The sequence below is a fragment of the Macrobrachium nipponense genome, chromosome 7 (genome assembly GCF_015104395.2).
Source record: "Macrobrachium nipponense isolate FS-2020 chromosome 7, ASM1510439v2, whole genome shotgun sequence".
NCBI classification, from domain to species: Eukaryota; Metazoa; Arthropoda; class Malacostraca; order Decapoda; family Palaemonidae; genus Macrobrachium; species Macrobrachium nipponense.
The window spans coordinates 8,453,894-8,475,621 of NC_061109.1; the positions used below are offsets into that span (position 1 = coordinate 8,453,894).

The following is a 21,728-nucleotide window of genomic DNA, read 5'->3' on the forward strand; positions in this document are numbered from 1 at the left end:
TTCGTTAGATACAAGTTTCTCGCGGTTGCTGCCTGAAAGGGAGCCATATGCAGGCAACTGCAAAGATGAAAGTCCCGTCCGGGAGAAGAATCGTTTGTTCCCCAGTTTTTCGGGTAATTTGATTTTCGTAGCGAGGACTTCCAGGAGGGAAAGAAAGAATCGGGCATCGGTAAAAAAAATTAAAAAAAAGAATGGACGAATATGCGAATACATTTATGCCTAATAAGACTAGTTCCAAGGCAGTGTGTTTAATCAGTGACCCTTCATTATGGTATTTTTTATTCAAATTAATTTTCTTCTCCATGAGTAGAATTTTTAGGCTATGTTCTAACTTTTAATGTAATTGCGTTATATGTCCACTGAGCAATGGAGAGGGCGGTGAAATTGCAGTGAAATAATTGCCTTTTCTAAAGCTTATTTAGAAAAAAATTTATCGTTAAATGAGGGAAAACAACTACTTTGAGAAATAGACTCATGCATAAACCCAAACTCAGGAAAAGAAGTAAAGTATATACATAGACCATCCATCGGATGATAAGAAGATACCTGAATGAATAACCAAGTTAATAGTAATCAAACAAATATTTTCCATTCAGTTTCAACTAGAGTTCTTTTACTGAACAATACTAAATCTCTCTCTCTCTCTTTCTCTCTCTGTCTCTCTCTCTCTCTTTGAAGGTTTACCTTTGAGTGGAAAGATGGGGGCTAAAATTTTCACTAAATATAATAAGATAAAATAAAATAAATAAATATATATATATAATATATATATATGTATATATATGTATATATATGTATATATATTGTCTATATACATATATATAATATATATATATATATATATATATATATATAATATATAATACAGTAGGTCATTGTCTTACAGCAGGGGATCCGTTCCAGCGCCACGCTGTAAGTTGGTGCTTCGACATTGTCAGCACTTTAACAGCACCATAACTTGTCAGGTTTGCAACATCAAGTGATGGTGCTGAAAAAGCGTCGTAAGTCAGTGTTGCCATAAGTTGGTGATTCACTGTATATATAATATATATATATATATATAATATATAATATATATAATATATATATATATATATACATATAATATATATATATATATTATATATGTATATATATATATATATATATATATATATATATATATATATACATAATATATATATATATATATATATATATATATATATATATATATGAATATTTTGCTTCCTCAGGCATTTCACAACAAAACATGCTAAATCCAAAATTACACTGGCCAACATACAGTAAATCACACTGAACACAATGAAGGTTGATATACTTAATTCCTAATTATAGTAACCAACAGAAATATTCTTCTGAATTCATGATTACAGTGAGTAAAGAAGAAGTTTCTTTGATCATCACAAAATTGCTGCTTTTCCACACATTTTTATGTGCAAGAGAAATGGAAACAGGTGATAGTTGAAGCAATTTTTTAAAAAAGCAAGAGTGATGTTAGGTTATATAAGCTACTAACAGGGGCTATTTGCCTGGAGCTTTCTCCATGGAATTATAACATGAGGTAATTTACATGAAAACACAGCAATTCCAAGACATTCTATGCTGAACAACTCCTGGACAATTTCTCTATCTGTCTATCCTCATTCCGCCTTTGGACAACATGGAAAGGAAAAGGATAACAGAGGAATTTTTGGGACAAGTATGAGGGAGGGAAGTGACAAAATAAATCCAAAACAAGCGCGGATACTGAAAGACTAACAAAGCTGAGGAAGAGATGCGATGGCAACAGTGCTATGGAAAAAGCAATAACTGAAACGTATGTGTGCAAGTAGTATGTCTATCGTCTTAAAACAAGTCGACAATGCAGAGATAAAGAAACGAGATGAGACAAAGCGAGATGGACAAAGCGTGGTATGCCAGAGTAGTTTGTGTGGAAGAGAGATGCTGGTGAATAGACCATCTCGTGAAAGAAGTCAGAAAACAAGAGGTGATCACACTAGACACAACGAATGTTAGCGAACGATTAATAGGGTGGAAGTAAGTTATGAATTAGTGATTTGATGAGGATGATGTAAAGCTCTGATTTTTAGTTTTCTACAACAGGAAACTATTGAGATGGCTATTTGTCTGTTCGTTCGCACTTTTTCGGTTCGCCATCACATCTCAAAAACTGCTGCAGCTAGAGGGCTGCAAATTGACATGTTGATCATACACCCTCCAACCACCAAACATACCAAATTGCAGTTCTCTCTCAGTAGTTTTTATTTCATTGAAGGTTAAAGTTAGCCATGATCGAGCGTCTGGTAACAGTATAGGACAGGCCACCAGTGGGCCGCGACTGAAAGCTTCATGGGCTCAACTCATACAGCGTTATACTCAGTGCAGAGAACTCGATTGAGCCGAAGGAACTTCGACGCATTTTTACTTGTTTTTTTATGAAATTCAACGAGAGAAAGATGTGACAGCAGCCATTACGTACAAGTGAATAAGCTGTGAGTCGATGAAGACAGCAAATTATCTAACTGAAGAAACATCAATGAAGGGACGGAGTTGAGGGAGGGCACTGAGGTTTGGTCAAGGAAATATTCACAACTGTGGGGTTTGGGCAGTGGGCAGTGAAGGAAGGGCTGTGGAGGTTTCTAGTCATGACTGGGAAGGTGAGGAGTCGTGCGGAAAATTTATAAGCTACACACCTGATCGTCACTGACCTGGTGATCGGCCAGGTTTCGGTATTTGCAGGGTAGGAAGGCGGTGGCGCCCAGCTGGACCGTCACGTTCGTGACTGTGTTGTTGGACAGATTGGCCTCCGGAAGCAGGTGGCGGATCTCGGAGACTGGATCTTCCGTCGAGACTTCTGTGAAAATCGAGAACAAAAAGAAAGACGTTTAGATTCGCCCACAGCATCGAGTGTCTGTCTGTCTGTCCGTGCTCTGAATAGCTTCCTGTGAGTGCTAAAGAACTAGAGGACACATACTAATCTGTATGACAGTGGTTTCCAACCAGTGGGGCGCGCCCCCGCCGCGGGGGAGGGGGGGGGGGGGGGGGGGGTGCTCGAAGGGCTACCAGTGTGTGGTGGCGGGGGGCCGCCAATGCTTGATGAAGAGGTTAATTATATTTGAAAACTATTAAATTACGATGGGATTCAGAATTTCAAAATACTGAGAAAGTATTTCAGATATAAATATGAAATTTAGTTGTCTAAATATATAAACTATTTCAAATTCTATATTAAGGAATTAATATATTATATATATATATAATATATATATATATATATATATATATATATATATATATTAAGTCTTAATATAGAATTTGAAATATATGTATATATTATAAAATATATATATGTGTGTGTGTGTGTGTGTGGTGTGTGTGTGTGTGTGTGTGTATGATATTGTGAATTATTGACACATGCCGACGATGCCAGTAAATTACAGTATTTAAGGAGGGGGGGGCGGGCGCCGCAGAGAATGCGCCATTCAATGAAGGGGGGCGAAAATTAGAAAACTTTGGAAACCACTGCCGTATGGCATCATAATCTGAAATATTCGCAAAAGCTTTGACATTAAATCAGTCAGGACAATTTAGGCATATTTTTACCTCAGCAAATCATGAGGTCACATCAACGTATTGGTCAAACAACACATTCAGTGGTGGGATGATAATGTAACTTGAATTAACCATGTAATGATACTATAAATAGCGTCTTAGCTGCAACATAAGGAGTTATATAGGACTTTGTTACAAAAATTAAGTTTTGATGCTTACTTAGCTGAGCCATGAAAAACTTAACTGAAAATTCAGAATAAGCGGCTATGTCCATTTCAAACATAAGACGGTCATAAAATCTAATGATGCCTTTAACACCTTGGCAGCTGAAAATGTTAAAACCTATTGGGAAATTCAGTAAAGAATAAAGATATTTATGAAAATTAGATATACAAGAAAAACATATTTTAAACCATGATGTAGTTGAATAACATTCATTATTGTTCTAAAATATGATCTTGAAGGATCCACAGATTTTTCTGTTAAAGGGAAGAAAGGTCCAACATTTAAAATACACTCACAAGGAGAAGAGCAGAAATATGGCGGAAAGGGATAATCAATGGCGTCTGGCTTAAAGCGCCCCGTCTCCTGTATATACGAAAGACAATATTCTGCCGGTTTAAGCAACATAATTAGCTTGCAATATTCTCACTTTTGAATTTATGTCATTAGGGACAAATGTTCGAACGAGGTTTTACGAATTGAAGCGAGATCCGTAAAAACCTGCAAAATGTTAAGAGAAATTCATCGCTACCCTGATATAGTAGATGGTGAGATGTAAATTAATATCACCTGTTATCAATACTTGATTCTCGATAGTGTTTACCTTTTACTTATATTTGCTCTTTAGTTCCACGTCATGTCGATGAGTAGATAGAGAACCTACATATATTATATATATATATAATATATATATATATAGAGAAGAGAGAGAGAGAGAGAGAGAGAGAGAGCGAGAGAGAGAAGAGAAAGGAGAAAGAGAGAGAGAGAGAGAGAGAGAGAGAGAGAGAGAGGCTTCATCACCTTATCAAATATTAAGTGGTGCATTATTTTCTTAATAATTTTTCTCGATTCCTTTATTGTTTATCTTTTTGTATTCTGTCAGCTTGCATTTATTGGTTGCACTTTTGTTCTTGGTCTTGAATCATACTAATAGTGCTCTACCAAATAAAACAATCTATTATGTATATGTATGTAAATACAAATATCTATTAACATAAACGAACACCTGCTCTTTTATATTAGTAAATCATAAATGAAACAACTGGACGAGCCAAAAATGTGAGCCGACACATTACAGATAAATAAAACCAGAGGAGTCGAGAAAACACCCGGGACAAAATAGCGCGCCACTTAATATTTGATCAGGCGATGAGGAACCTTGGAACAAGTCTTACAAAACAAGGCAGACTCAAGAGGCCACAATCCAATAATGGGACTGTAAGAGTTGGTCCCCGGAATGGACGAAAGATGGAATCCTGCAGCATTCGTCGTTCTCATAACTTTCATCATTTCTTTGGTCCAATTTAGGGTTCGAAGATTTGGTGCGATGTTTGTAAATTAAGCCTCAAAGTTGCTCTTGAAAGATATTATTCATTTGCGGACTTTAACAATGAATTATTTAAACAAGGGGGACAGACGTCGTCATTCCCTGACTGGGCCACCAGTTTTGGGTTCAGGTAACTTGGGAGTTTGTAAAGTATTGGTCAAGATTAATGCAATGCTAAAAGACAAAAGTGTATCGTCATTAATTCTTGTTAACTTACCCTCCGCTGCGCAAGGGGCGAACGAAAAACAGACCAGTAGGATGGCCAAAACAACCAGTTCACTCCAATTTGTTATCGCCATGCCGATCCCGACCTGTGGAAAATAATAAAAGAGACGTGAGCAACAGAACGGTTATTGCAGGTTTATTTTGATGGTGGCACAATTTTTTTATACATATTGTTGCAGTCAATGAAATAAATTTCAATCAGCCTCGTCTGCTATTATTTTATCTTATTCTATCCTATTCTATCTATTTATTTACTTTTTTTTTGTCTATCAGTCAGCCAATTCGACCGGGTGGTATTTAGAGTGTGGGGTTCCGGGTTGCATCCTGCCTCCTTAGGAGGCCACCACTTTTCTCACTGTGAGCGCTGTTTATAGTAGCACACTCTTCTGCGTGAGTCGTGGAGCTACTTAGGCATCTAGTTTTTCCAGGTTCCTTTTCGGGGATTTTGGGATCGTGCCTCCTGGTGCTCCTATGACTGTGGGTACAATTTCCACAGGCATATCCCATATCCTTCTTATTTCTATTTCCTATTCTTGATACTTATCAACATTTTCTCTTTCTTTCTCATCTACGCTGGTATCCCATGGTATTGGGACATCATTGATTGATACTTTCTTCTTCATTTTGTCAATTAATTTATTATTATTATTGGTATCATTATTATTATTATTATTATTATTATTATTATTATTATTATTATTATTATTATTATTATTATTATTATTATTATTATTATTATTATTAAGACTATTTACAAGTTAAATGCAGTTGATGTAGCAATATCTTTCAATAACACTTGTTTGAAAGAGGGTCTCCTTCCAATATATTATTATTATTATTTTTGTCATGCAACTATCATGGAGTGGTAATCTTAAGTTTTAGAAAGGTCTGGTATTAACACTTCCTTTCCGATAGGTTCTTATTGTTTACAGTGTTTAAATCTCGCAAAAATCGCTCGTATCTCCGGTAAACATCCCAGGCCGTTGGCAAACCCAGTGCCTTGGAACAAACTAGGTCTAGCAGATTTTGGGGAGATTCCTTACAGACTTTATACAGAGAAATTGGTAATTGACAAATCACTGATACTTAATTACCATTCCAGGACTGCTTTGATATTGCTAATGCATTATTTTGCTACAGAACACATCTGTGTTTATATCAGTCACCAAGGTGAGGAATTAGGTTATTGCTGTGGCGCCTCGTAGGTCTAGCTAGACTTTTGCATAACAATTCCGTTTGATACAGAGACGGGAGCTCCTTTTGCATCTGGTGCGTTTATTTGCACAATCGTTCGGTTGTTCTTTTGCGATGAAGTCTGTCCAGTTCGAAAGAATCAGGTTGTTATCAGGAGTGTTTAATATGTATGTGTGTGTGTGTGGATATGTATTTATACGACTACACAACTGGCAAGTTCTCCCTTCAAGTTCCTTTTCATACGCTTTTACTTAGCTTGTCCTCTTCGTCAAATCTTGCAACTTAATTTCCAACCTGTTCCCTCCTTCCGATGGACTTGAAATTTTGTGTGGTTATTCAATCCCGGTGACAATACAACCTTCCATAATCAGTAGGTCAGCAGTGACCTCTGGTGAACCCTATAGTAACCTCTCCTTGTATCTCAGGATTTGTATGGAACTTCGGATTTCTCACAACTTCTTTGACTCGGTAAATGACTCTACGGAATTTTTAAACCTTCTTTGGCTCGACAGGACACCAATATCGGTAGTTACAATCCTAAACTGGTTACATTTTTTGTCAAAACTAAAAGATATAAAATTAAAAAATATGAAAAACAGTTCTTCAAAGCCCGGTTTTATCAAAATGCACTAAAAAGTGCAAAATAATCTTTTAAGACACTCTAGGATTTTCTTACAATTAATCACGTCTACAAAAAATAAAAGTGTGGGCGCCAAGCATAGAAGGAAATGCTGCTACAAGAGATAGAAAAATATATACTATATATTCTTTTCTTGTAACATCCAAGTCTGGAGCCCACGCTTTCATTTTTGTAGACGTGATTAATTGTAATTTCACTTTTGAGTGTATTTTAATAAAAGCTTGTTCTGAAAATTTTTTTTATTTTTTTTTTTATTTTTAATGCTAAAAGAACAGCAGTTGCATATACGTATATTCAATCTAAATTATAATAACAAAAAGCCTTCAAATGTTTTCACCTCTTTTGACATATATACTGACACGTCACGAAAACCGAAGAGAATAATTGATACTGTTCTCCAGCTTTCATGATACTGCAATCATTAATAATTATACTTAGTAAGAAGCAGCTAAATTTTCTTATAGAGTCAATAAAACTAAGGAAAATATCTTAAAAGTTACATATCCATTCATTTTTATATGTAAAGGAGTTGAATTAAACAAATGAAAAGATATGGAATTTTTTATCTAATATTTTCATGGTACGGAATTCATAAATGTATGTTTTTCTTATTGCAAATATTCTGTGTTCTTCTGGTCTTGATAACATGAACACATACATACGCACGCACACACACACTCAAGCAAACGCATACCAAGGACAGTTGCCCTGAGAATCGAAGACAGAATAAATAAAGAAATAATCCCTAGACATAATCAATGTTGGACGAAACACCTTGGACTCCGGAAGCAACTGCAAGGCCGCTCTCGGTATTACACAATTTGCAATATTGCCTGAAGGCGTTGAGTAGTGACCGGATTGAGAAGTCCAGGGGTAGACTCGGAGGAGAGTGACCCTAGTAGTAGGTGGAGATGGAGTTTAGGCTCTGGAAACTTTCCCCCCCAGCAAGCAGCTGGAAGAAGCTGAAAATCCCGAACGATTTTATGGCCCCGTTCCCTGGGCCCGACAAGAACCCCTTCCCCAACCACCAGGCATCATCCTCTAGCCCAACCTCCTCCACCTCACCTCCCCCCTACCAAACCCCCGCCCTGCAACAAATGCCAGACAGGCAGCCAGAAAGAGCGACGGCGGAGGAGGCAGGAAGCCTCCTACTCCAAAAGCAGCAGCCAACTTGGAAACTTCAGCACAACGGCTCCTGCTGGAGTGACTGGTTAGGAATGCAGCCGATTATACAGGAATTCCCACGGCGTGTTCTCACTTTCTCACTCGCGGCTAAAGCCGAGAGTAGTGAGTGGCTGAAGACCCAGCAGAGAGAGAGAGAGAGAGAGAGAGAGTGCGGATCCGAGAAGTTTGTGGGAATGCATTGAAAGGAGGAAGTGGAACACAGAAGAACAGACAAAGGCTCGGAGTACTGTTGCTTAGATTTGGTTGAACGTGGGATTGATGATGTTATGTGTGATTTCTTGTGTGAAAAATAATAATAAAAAAATAATAAACAAATATTTACCAAAAACAGTAAAAGATGCTCCGAAGAAACTTCGGCGTAATCGAGATTTCTGCTGTGTGAGCCGCGGCCCGTGTTATGGGTATCAGACTCACGATCTTAGCTAAATTTAACCTTGAATCAAATTAAAACTACTGAGGCTACAGAGCTGCAACTTGGTATATTTGAAGCTTGGAGTGTGGATGATCAACATACCAATTTGCAGCCCTCTAACCTCGGTAGTTTTTAAGATCTGAGGGCGGACAGAAAAGTGCCGACGGACAGACAAATAGCCATCTCGATAGTTTTCTTTTGTAGAAAAATAAAATTACTATTGACTATAGTAACCAACACAAAACGTTCGATCTCCAAGTGATTGGAAAATTATTATTATTTATTAATTAGTTATTTTATAGATATTGTTTTTTTTCTATTTTCCTTACAACTCGCTTTTAAGGAAAATAGAAAAAACAATATATAAAATCAACTCGCTTAATTCTGCCATTCTTTTTAACAGCATTTGCCTAAAAGAGGGTCTTCTACCAAAACATTATTATTATTATTATTATTATTATTATTATTATTATTATTATTTAAATGAACCAGCCAGCACCCACATCGCTGCAGTTTTTAGAACCAACTATTTAGTACCCAAGCCTTCACAGTAAACTGTCTACATGTAAAAAAAAAACAAAACAAAAAGAAAAAACAACCGGGGGGGGCCAAAACCAGGACACGACGAACGAATAAAATAACTACTTTTTTATTGCACTTTCTGAATTACCCTGTTGCATATTTCCTACTCAAACTCGTATCCTTCGATGAGACGCGAAACCTTCCAATCCGAACCATCCCATTTTGAGGCCTCAGTAGTATATCGAACCCCTCAATCAATGAATGCTTGAGCAATTTGCCTCGTAGTTATGGCAGATTGTTGCCGTTTACATTTCAGTTTTCTGTTAAAGGGAAAATATTCAGATGGGGGCTATTTGTCCGTCCGTCCGAACGTTTTTCTGTCCGCCCTCGGATCTTAAAAACTGCTAAGGCTAGAAAGCTGCAAATTGGTATGTTGATCATCCACCCTCCGATCATCATTCACAGCAAATTGCAGCCCTCTGGCCTCAGTAGTTTTTTTATTTATCTGTGGTTAAAGTTAGCCATAATCGTGCGTCTGGTAATGATATATAGGCCAGACCACCACAACCGGACCGTGGTTAAAGTTCCATAGGCCGTGGCTTATAAAACGAATGGGAAGCGGAAAACAGCTCTCTCTCTCTCTCTCTCTCTCTCTCTCTCTCTCTCTCTTCGGGTAAAAGGGTTACATAATTATAAATCATTTCAGAAACCATATTTGTTATTTACTACATTCCAGTAGGAACAAACACACACACACAGTTATTATCTATCTATCTACCTATCTATATATATAAATATACATATACATATATACATAAAAAATGATAGTATATATGTGTGTGTTTGTGTGATTCAGCGCTGATTGAACTTATTCCTGTTTTTAAATTTGGAATTTGTTATGCTCATACTTCACATTAGCACAGAGAGAGAGAGAGAGAGAGAGAGAGAGAGAGAGAGAATTTGTGTCTCCGGTTCGGCCCACATATTGTATGAAGTCGGTCCGAATTCTAAACACCGGAGCCTCCATTTGTATTCCGCCGCGCGTCCCCGAAACAAGCGCCTGGCGGGTGGCGCGTGCCAAGGCCACACACAGTATTGTGCTCACAAATTTTCTTAGGGCCAAAAATGGCGCTGACGTTCAGCGACATGCTTCTTCATACGGGGGTTTTCTTTTGCAAATCCCGTTTTTCTTTCTTCTTCTTCTTATTTGTTTCACTTTTACTGGGACATTTGATTAAAGGAAGAAATATGGTACATAAGTGTTGACTCCAGCCAGGCGCGTGATTTCGTTTCAAAGTTAAACTGTGGAATGAAGGAAGAAGAAGGTCTGAGTTCAAAAAAGTAAGTACCTACTTACCCAACCTTCTCTCTCTCTCTCTCTCTCTCTCTCTCTCTCTCTCTCTCTCTCTCTCTCTCTCTCTGTTGGGAATGAAATTGTTAGCATTCGTCCCACGATTTGTTCCAAATTCGCAGATATGAATGAAACGGAAATAGCCCAGTCCATAGCGATGAATTCGTGATTCATTTGTCTGTGACTCTTGCCGTTTTGTCCTTTGCCTCAAGAACAGGAAATTGGACATTTTGAATACTCGACATCAGAAGTAGTTTTTCCAGAAAGTTTAGTTCAGCGGTCTGGTTACGCTCACTCGGGGAGTAAGCCTACATGCTACTTTGTTGTTCTTGTTGTCCTTGTTATCGTTCTTGTTCTCGTTGTTGTTGTTCTTGTTGGGGGGTAGGGAAACCCTATGGAAGAGCCTAAGAAGTTCTGAAAAAGGTGTTTCACGTCGAGTCAAAGATACAGGAACTTTAGGATAGGATATTTATGGTTTATTTAATAGAGGGTTGCAAATTGGCATGTTGATCATCCACCCTCTAATCAACAAACATACCAAATTGCAGCCCTCTAGCCTCATCTGTTTTTATTTTATTTAAGGTTAAAGTTAACATGCTTGTACGTGTGGCACCGCTATAGGTGCCAACAACACAGGCCAGCACCGGAACATGGTTGAAAGTTTTATGTGCCATGGCTGAGAGTGTCGTACAGTATCATACGCTGTACAAAAAACTCGATTGCGCCGAAGAAACTTCAGCGCATTATTTTACTTGTTTCCTTCAGTGCTCACTGACCCCCTTAATCTTATAATCTTAGTAAGTATGTTGTACCTCGGTTTTACCAGAATCCCATTGAAGAAAAGGCGGAGAATAACGTAAAGAAAACAATCAGAAGATTTGAGTGACTTTCGCAAACAGCCTCCAGATATCTCTTCTCTTTATTGGAGACAATCTCTCCACACCACAATGACGACGCTATGCATGAAAACTTTTGGGGAATTATATTTAAATATCAGATTATGGGATTTTAGTCTTTATTATACGTTTAATGCAATGAGTAGGGAGCTCAGGCTATCTTCTGGATTTTAGGCAACAATAATGTACTGTCTGTTGTTGAATCATATGAGAACGGTTTTCCCACAAGAGGAGTTGGTCAAGTTAATGACTTGGGTATCTTTCCCCATGTGAACATAATTTAGTGCTGAAATATATAATATAATAATAATAATAGATAATAATAAGAATAATAATAATAATAATAATAATAATAAATAATATATTTTATTATTATTATATATTAATTATTATTATTATTATTTTTATTATTATTATTATTATTATTATTATTATTATTGTGTTTGTTAAGAAATTCACAATTCCGTGAAAACAAATTGTTTAAAAAATATCCACAATTATATATATTTCTATGTAAAAAAAAAAATATATAAAAAAAAGACTTTCGAACACTTGAACGGTGTTCCTCATCAGTGTGACGTTAAACAATTATTATTATTATTATTATTTTTCAACCAGGAGGCTCAACCCACCTTGAATTAAAATATACATCAGTCCACACAAAATAATTCGCACAGCTCTGTCGTCAAACAGACAGACACAACAGGAAACAAAAACAAATCTTTTTTAGATAAAAATAATATCTATCCTATAAACTCGGTTCCCCCAGAATATAATACTCGTCTGATCGAGGTTAGAAAGGCATCGATCGAATGACCTTTGCAAAGCTAAATCCGTCAATATCGGGTCGACCGTCCCAAGCGAGCCTTTATTAAAGGAGAAGATTCATGATCGCCTTCTGTGGCATACAAGCTCTCTTTCTTCGTCCTCAGGGGGTGGGGGTCGGGGGGGTAGGAGGTTAGAAATTGACGGGGTGCTGGATTACGGGAGATATTTGCTCCTCCACGAACATATTATCTCACCCCTTGGAGTCAAAGCGTCTAGGATACATCCAGAAACTAAATGAATCATGATGAAACGTCTTTTAGATTAAATGAACTATGATGAAACGTCTTTAGAGTCCATTTTCTCATTATCTTCGCTTGCAGTCGAGTTCATCTCATCAAGATGATATTCAGGACAACTACTGAAAAGTGAAGAACCATATTCTCTAAAAACAGAAATGTAAAAAGTTCCCTTCACTTAATTTATGCAGACTTCATAGTTCAGAAAAAATGGTTTACAAATTCATTGTGCCTGGTTGCATCTCTCCATGAATACCCCATACTCATTCAGGGTGTCCATAATGTCCCAGCACCAGATTGAGCAATAAATACTTGTAATGGTATTGGGACTTTATGGACACCCTGTATATATATATATCATATATCCATTTATAAGATAAAACTAACGATGGCTTCCTCAAAATGATCTGTGAGAGTCCAGGAATCTACACCTTCCTATATCTTCAGTATACTCCTCTCTCTCTCTCTCTCTCTCTCTCTCTCTCTCTCTCTCTCTCTCTCTCTCTCCAGAAAAAAAAAAAAAACATAATAAACTTGCAAGTTGTGGTACATTTTCCCATTTGCCGGCAAACAAAAAAACAAGTAAAAATGCGCAGAAGTTTCTTCGGCGCATTCGAGTTTTCTGTACAGCGTATAATCAAGGCCACCCAAGATAGATCTATCTTTTGATGGTCTCGGTATAATACTGTATGTGCCGCGACGCATGAAACCTTAACCACAACCCGGTGCTAGCCTGGCCTATATCGTTGCCAGACGCACGATTATGGCTAAGTTTAACCTTAAATAGAATAAAAACTACTGAGGCTAGAGGGCTGCAATTTGGTACGTTTGGTGTTTGGAGGGTAGATGATCAATATACCAATTTGCAGCCCTCTGCCCTCAGTAGCTATTAAGATCTGAGGGCGGGGAGTAAAAGTGCTGACGGATAAGTAAAGCCGACACAATAGTTTTCTTATTAGAAAGTTAACAGAGAAACAGATAAAAGAAGAAGAAGAAGAAGAAGAAGAAGAAGAAGGAGACCTATCTGGTTATATGTAATCAAACTGGTAAACGACATTGTTCCAAGTCAGCCTCTCCTCCTCCTGAGGAAAAAATCAGCGCGAAGGAAAAGGGAAAGAAAAAAAAAGTAGCGGAAGGGACTTCGTGGCAGGGGAGAAAGCCAGCAGCCTCTTATCGTCCAGCAAACTCAATACAAAAGTTCCGAGAGGAGACTCTGGGAGAACGAATTCGCTGGGGAAGTGGATCTCTGTATCTCTGAGATGAATTGGGCTTAAAAGGTTTCTCCAATACATTCCGAATAAAAGGGAACGCATCTTTGCTGAGACGTTAACCCTTGCTATCGTGTGACAAGAATATAGTGAGAGAGATCCTGTTGCTCTCTCTCTCTCTCTCTCTCTCTTTACATACAAGATATGTGGCACATGGAATAAACTGCCACCAGAAGTTGTAAACAGCAACAGTGTAGAAGAGTTTAAAAGAAAACTGGACAAAATCATTAGGATACTGTGAATGAACAGTTAAACCTGCTCCCAGAGATAAGTGAGCACACGACGACTCCTCGTGTGGACTGACAAATCTTGAGACATCCTAATTCTTGTAACTCCTCTTTACACACAAGATATGTGGCACGTGAAATAAACTGCCACCAGAAGTTGTAAACAGCAACAGTGTGGAAGAGTTTAAAAGAAAGATGGACAAAATTATTAGAGATAAGTGAGCACACGACGTCTCGTATGGACTAACAAGTCTTTGAGACGTCCTAATCCTTGTAACGCCTTGTAACTCTCTCTCTCTCTCTCTCTCTCTCTCTCTCTCTCTCTCCAATACAGTGGCTTTCGCTTTTGATGGACAAAGATAACTTCTTTCCAAGAAAGATGGCTGGCAGAGGACTGAAAAATTATCATTTTACGATTCGCATTATTGATCTTTGAACGAAAGGTCTGCCAAAATAACGTATTGTTGACCTGGATGAAAGTAAGTGTACCTTAAAGATGATATTACCATCTGATCTCTAAATAGATTGCTTATTATCACGGCCACGGGTTCCAGCTCCCATCAAAGGGATCTATTATATCGCCAGATATAAGTCTCGATTTTTGCGACACAAATCCGACCACATTGAAAACACAGATGGGACATTTACCTTATCGTGTCATGTAGGTTTGAATAAAACTCAGCATTGAAACTGGACGTATTTGGATACGTAGATAAATACAGAAAGAGTAATGGGTCGAAAGCGTAGCGACTTGTTGCATATATTTCCCAGTGGAAACGCTGTATCATTTTAGATTATTGTTAATACTGTTCACGTCCTCAGCTGTTTGAATATTGATTTTAATAATTTATTATTTTTTATTTCATATTATTTTTTTATTATTAAAATCCAGTTTGACCTCAAACTCAGTTATCACGCAAATATTAGCATTTCCTTGGTATCTTCCGGTTTAAAAATACAGAGTATAGTCAGATTTTAAAAAATACAAGGTAAACAGAGTAAATTTATATGTTTGAGCTAAAATACACAGGAAAGGCAGCCTTATGTCTTTTAATAGCCCAGTGCCGAAGAGAGCAGGAAACACTGAAAGAAAAAGAAAGCGGTTTTGGTGCTTTTGTGTTTTTTTTTAATTATATGTATGATATATATGTGTGTGTATATGTTTCTGTACCGTGTATGAACGTATTACTGGACCATGCGATAAGCCTCGGCAAAAAGTTATTCTATAATACTAACTGCAAAAGGAGAATGCATGAAACTGATCAAAATAATGTGTAGATCGACATTATTCTTCTTTTCAATATCCAAATGCACAGGCTACTCATAAAGCCAGCCCTATTAACACGAGCCACACTTGGCAAATGGAATTGGACTCAGGGCCATTCCCAAAGTGCTAATGTGGTTTTATGCCGTGAATCAAGTTTATGAGGAACGCTCCACCTTTTCCGGACTACCCCCCCCCCCCCCCTCTCCCTCTCCCCAAACCCGCCCCTCGTGTTAGGTGGGGTCTGTGGTGCATGGCCCAGGCTTAGTGCACGCTTACTTAGGGTAATAGAATTTTAGAACGGGAAATAAATAATTCAAAAATCGTTGATCATTTTGGAAATAGAGTCTCCGCCCTTCTGGCTCGGAACTGATTAAGTGGTTGATGACAAGGATTCTTCTGCAATGCTACGATATTTGCAGTTTGAATAGCTACTACGCAATTCCAAGTGGTCAAGTTCTTTTATTTTATTTTTTTTTGTTGAGTTGTAGTTCTTAGATATATATATATATATATATATATATATATATATATATATATATATATATCTATAAAAAATATATATTATATACATATATATATATTACTATATATATATATATATATATATATATATATATATATATATATATATATATATATATATATATGATATATAATATATATATATTCATATATATATTATATATAAATATATATATATATATATACATACATATATAGATGCACACATGTATCTATATGTGTATTTATTTATACATACATAATATACATCTATCTATATAAATATTGCACACCTGTTGCGTGCGTGTAATCTGAGCTCTGAGAAACTGGGAGTTAATATTCTTTTTTTTTTTTTACGGAGTTAAGCAAATCATTTCTCGTGCCATTTTTATCAGCGCGAATATTCCGTCCAATATTTTCCCGCTTTCCCCGCGTCGCGAAATAGCGATAATGAAGGAGCTACTCCCTAATTGCTGCCAAAGAATGCAAATGTCGGGTAATTACAGAGTCGCCTTGTAATCATGGATATGTTATTAGAGAACTCATTACGTCCAAAATAAGGTGACCGGGACAACTCCATTTCCAAGAGGAGCAAATAATAATAATAACCTTTCGGTTTTTTTTTTATTTCTTGTTACACTTCATCATCTGTGATATACTGCAAAATACATATTTTGGAGTGTCTTTCTTAGGTTATTGAAACCTCGCTTATTGCAAAATAAACTCTCTCTCTCTCTCTCTCTCTCTCTCTCTCTCTCTCTCTCTCTCTCCAGTCCTTTCAACCTCTCTCTCTCTCTGCATACGTTGTTCTTTTTATTTTACATTTTACATTTTTTGTAAAATCAGTAATTTCAAAGAACATTCTCTCTCTCTCTCTCTCTCTCTCTCTCTCTCTCTCTCTCTCTCTCTCTTCTCTCGTCCTTTCACCCTCTCTCTTTTTTATTTATTCTTTTCCTCTCTCCCTCTCTCCCTCTCTCTCTTTCCTCTTTTCTCTCGTCTTCTTTCACCCTCTCTCTTTTTTCTAGACTCTCTCTCTCACTCTCTGTCTCTCTCTCTCTGTCTGTCTCTCTCTCTCTCTCTCTCTCTCTCTCTCTGTCAAGCAGAGGTAGATTAATAGTGCCCAAAACTATACCAGGTAAACTAAGGAAGGCACACAGGTCATTAATCCACTACGCACCAGCATCGACAATGCAGCGTCTATCCACTGCGTTGCCAGCTCATCTGAGGAACATATCAGGAGTGAGCGTAGATGTGTTTAAGAATAAGCTCGACAAATATCTAAGCTGCATCCAAGACCATCCAAGATTGGAAGATGCAAAATATACCGGAAGATGCATTAGCAATTCTCTGGTAGACATTAAAGGTGCCTCACACTGATGGAACGGGGGAAACCCGAACAAGCTGTAAGTCTGTAAGCTCTCTCTCTCTCTCTCTCTCTCTCTATCTCTCTCTCTCTCTCTCTCTCTCTGTTTCTGTTACTCATTATGAATTTATATTTACGTTCTGCTTTCTTGACGTATGAAATTCCATAGAGCTTTATCTAAAAACGTCGTTCTCTCTCTCTCTCTCTCTCTCTCTCTCTCTCTCTCTCTCTCTCTCTCTCTCTCGCTTTGTTGTGTGTGTGTGTATGTGTGTGTGTGTATGTGTTTCAGCCTGTTAATGATTTTGATTATAATCTTTTATGTTCTGCTTTGTTACATCATAAATTTCAAAAGCCATTATCTTAAAACGTTGTTGTACTCTCTCTCTCTCTCTCTCTCTCTCTCTCTCTCTCGTCATTAGCATGACATTCAGACTGCAACAGGAGAGGGTACTTCAAACTTACGATATTTACCTTTACGGAGAAGTTCAGAACGTACCCACCCATTCCCGCAAGGAACCAGAAATTGCAAAACTAACCCGTGGGGTACTTAAGACCGCCATCGTCTTCACGCTAAGCCTCTGACGTATATAGCTCTTGACCCTACTACAGGCAAATTCATTTTCCTTGATTCCTATGGTCTTACTCCCTTTAAGAGGCAGGTTCTCCAGTTTCTCAGTAGATAAACCTCACTCTGTGCCTATCCTCCCTTTATTTTCTGTGAAAGAAAACTATTGAGATGGCTTTGTGGTCCGTCCGCACTTTTTCTGTCCGCAATTTATCTCTCCGCCCTCAAATCTCAAAAATTACAGAGGCTAGAGGGCTGCAAACTGTTACGTTGATCATCCATCCTCTAATCATCAAACATACCAAATTGCAGCCCTCTAGCCTCGGTAGTTTACATTTTATTTAAGGTTAAAGTATGGCACCGCTATAGGGGCCCACAACACATTCCAGCTCCTGGCCGTGGCTAAAAGTTTCATGGGCCCCGGCTGAGAGTTTCATTGCACGCTGTACAGAAAACTCCATTGTACCGTAAAAGCTTCGGCATATTTATTGCGTGTTTTATTTTCATTTTACCCTGACTTGGCAACAAGGGGATCTTTTTTTTTTTATCCATTTGAAATTTCATGTGTTGACGCGTATCTACTTTAGTTTTAGTCGTTCTACTCACATAGAAAATATCACGGGTGATTTCAAGTAGTCATTCGTGTGTCCTGCCCATTTTCAGGGGGATGTGAAATGGAATTACATTAACCTCATTATCAGTTACTTGTGGCCTTCCTAGCAAGCTACGATCGAATGCTAAAGCTTGTTTTTTCATATTGTTCTCTAGTTTTTTTTTCTTTTTTATTAAAAAAATAAAATGATGGCTATTTTCATTTCATTATACTTATCTAATGCCCGATTTTTTTATCCCTCCCTTTCGTAGGCCAGAAAAGAGAGAGTTTAATTCTCGTCTATTTCCAAATCACCCGTGACACGATTCATTCAGATCATTATATTCAATTTGCTCCAACTTAATGAGGCCAACAATAGTGACGATAATAATGAATGTGATTATCATAGTGTTTTTCTATAAAGTTGTTCATTCATGGAAGCTTTGTACTCTTTTATTATTACTATTTCTAATTTAAAAAGTTTCATTCTGACTCCAACTGCCGCTCTTTCTGCTCTTCTCTCTCTTTCGAGGTTTGTTCTTCGAAACGAAAACGCCCCATGAATAACTGACGGATAACGCTAGAAAGATACAACCGAAGATTTCTCACGAATGAAAACGTTAACCCTACAGCGTTCTATAAATGTTGAAGCGTTTCGTCACTTGAGAAGCGAGTTTCAGAGCTACAAAATACTTTTTGTCATTTGACTCGATTGCCCAAACATCAAGTCTCACTTTCACGGACTGAAAACGCATTTACCGATACTTTATCTTTCGCAAATAATTTGAATATTAAATTCGAGACGGAATCGAGTTTTTTTACCTTCAGATAATGGCAACTTTTCCTTGAAAATTATTGGCCTTAACTCCGGGAAATAATTATCTGGGAGCTTTAACAATTTGGCAACAATGAATCCCAGTTAAGACTAGACTTCCAACTGACCCTAGAAAATTATTGGCCTTAATTCCTAATAATAATTATCTAGGAGCTATAGGAATCTGGCAACGATAATTCCCAGTTTATACCAGACTTCCCTTGAAAATCATTGGCCTTAATTCCTAGTAATAATTATCTGGGAGATATAAGAATCTGGGAAAGATAAATCCCAGTTTATTCGAGACTTCCAACTGACCCTTGATAATTATTGGCCTCAGCTCCTAGTTATAATTATTTGGGAGTTATAAGAATTTTGAAACAATAAATCCCAGTTTATACGAGACTTCCAAGTGACCCTTGCAAATTATTGGCCTCAACTCCTAGTAATAATTATCCGGGAGCTATAAAACTTGGCAACAATTAATCCCAGTTTATACGAGACTTCCAAACGACCCTTGCAAATTATTGGCCTTAATTTCTAGGAATAATTATCTAGGAGCTATAAGAATTTGACAACAATAAATCCCAGTTTATGCAAGAAACTAACCCTTGCTAATTATTGGCCTCAGCTCCTAGGAATGGTTATCTGGGAGGTATAACAATTTTGCAACGATTAATCCCAGTTTATACGAGACGTCAACCACCAGAAATGCAATTAGAAAACTGCATCTTACCGTCGGACTCTCTTAAACTCGCTCTCCCCACCGCCCCAAAAAATCGGAATATCCTGGACCCGTCATAATAACGACCGGAAAAAGACAACGGTCCCCACGCCAAATCCTTTCGGGGTCGAGCGACATGGAAATGAGAAGACGACTCCTTCCAATTCCATCATAAAGTTCAGGACTCGGGTTTCATCGCTGCTGGGAATCCTGAGGTCGGTCCGAATATCGGGTTCCGGAGTGCGGTTCACAGATCGGGTCATGCGAGTTCAGGATCCCTCGCGCGACGACCGACTCTGATTTTACGAGTGATTTATATCCTGTCTCTTGGTATAAGAGGACCGAGGTTTCTCTTTGGCCAGCTCTTGCAATCTAGCCTTTTTATTATTATTATTATTATTATTATTATTATTATTATTATTATCACGGTCATCCTATTCGACTGGGTAGTTTTTATTAGTGTGGGGTTCCGGATTGCATCCAGCCTGCTTAGGTGTCCACCACTTTACTCACTACGTGCGCTGTTTCTAGGAGCGCATTCTTCTAAAGCATGAGTCCTGGAGCTATTTCGGCATCTAGTTATTATTATTATTATCATTATTATTATTATTATTATTATTATTATTATTATTATTATTATTATTATTATTATTATTATTATTATTATTATTATTATTATTATTATTATTATTATTATTTCCAACATGGCTCATCAGCTATCAGAGGAGGCATGTTGGAAAACGTATAAAAACTACTATTTTTTTTATTACGAATATAATTACGGATCCACAAGTTGACTCTTTTAGCTATAGGAAAAAAAAAAGCCCTGCGCAGAGTTCTGTTTACTGCGAATTCTTATTATTAATCCTTTTCTACTTTCCCTTTTAGTTTTCTGTAAAAGAAAACTATTGTGCTGGTGCTGACTTTGTCCGTCCGTCCGCACTTTATTCTATCCGGCCTAAGATCTTAAAAACTACTGAGGATAGAGGGCTGCACATTGGTATGTTGATCGTTCACCCTCCAATCATTAAACTTACTAAATTGCAACCCTCTAACCTTGGTAGTTTTTGTTTTATTTAAGGTTAAAGTTAGCCTTGGATCGTGCATCTGGCAGCGCCCTAACTCTACCTTATCTGATGACCAACTGAAGTAGGCGGTTATAGAGCTGATGGTTTTATACAGCATTATAAGCTGTACAGAAAACTCGATTGCTTGTTTAGTTGTTTGATTAATAGTAGTACTGTTTTTTTATTCATCATTTACAACATCTTTATTTAATTATTAAGCAACTCCAGGGCTTCACACTGTCTGCCTTATCATCTTTCTTGAAGATGACAAGTCATAATAAATGCTGGGTCCGACGAAGAAACCACTGAATCTTTCACAGAAAAACAAAACTGCAGCTAATAACACCCCTTTACGAACGAGAGAGAGAGAGAGAGAGAGAGAGAGAGAGAGAAACTCGCTCACTTCCTATGTGAGTTAACCAAAAGAGGGTCTGGAAGTGTATTTTTTTCTGAAGATCCGTCCGTATTCTCCAAAGACGCGAAAGAGATTGGTTCAAGATTTGCAGAGAAGTGGGCTCTCTCTCTCTCTCTCTCTCTCTCTCTCTCCTCTCTCCCAGGAGGGCGTGGGAGAGCGCGCATCGAAGCAACCAGTCCATCCCTGCTGGGTCGACTGGTAGGCAGCAAACAGGAAATCAAGCCTTGTTAATTATCAAGTCATAACTTTATCACCGAGCAATGTCAGCCTGTCCCTTCATACATACATACATACACACATACTTATATATTTATATACTGTGTGTGTATGTG

General features: G+C 37.6%; 1 protein-coding gene across 3 annotated transcripts in view; it reads right to left on the reverse strand.

Annotated features, from left to right (window-relative positions):
• The window catches only part of LOC135217769 (opioid-binding protein/cell adhesion molecule-like), a 169,073-nt gene that overhangs the window by 30,374 nt on the left and 116,971 nt on the right, over positions 1 to 21,728 (reverse strand). For 2 of the 3 annotated variants that reach the window (XM_064253795.1, XM_064253793.1), the window contains 2 exons: positions 5,322 to 5,415; positions 2,697 to 2,857 (listed from right to left, as the gene is read on the reverse strand). In XM_064253795.1, coding sequence (XP_064109865.1) covers positions 2,697 to 2,857; positions 5,322 to 5,403 — 243 coding nt within the window. In that variant the 5' untranslated portion in view covers positions 5,404 to 5,415. The remainder of the gene's footprint in view (positions 1 to 2,696; positions 2,858 to 5,321; positions 5,416 to 21,728) is intronic. The other variant, XM_064253794.1, reaches the window with a different exon arrangement.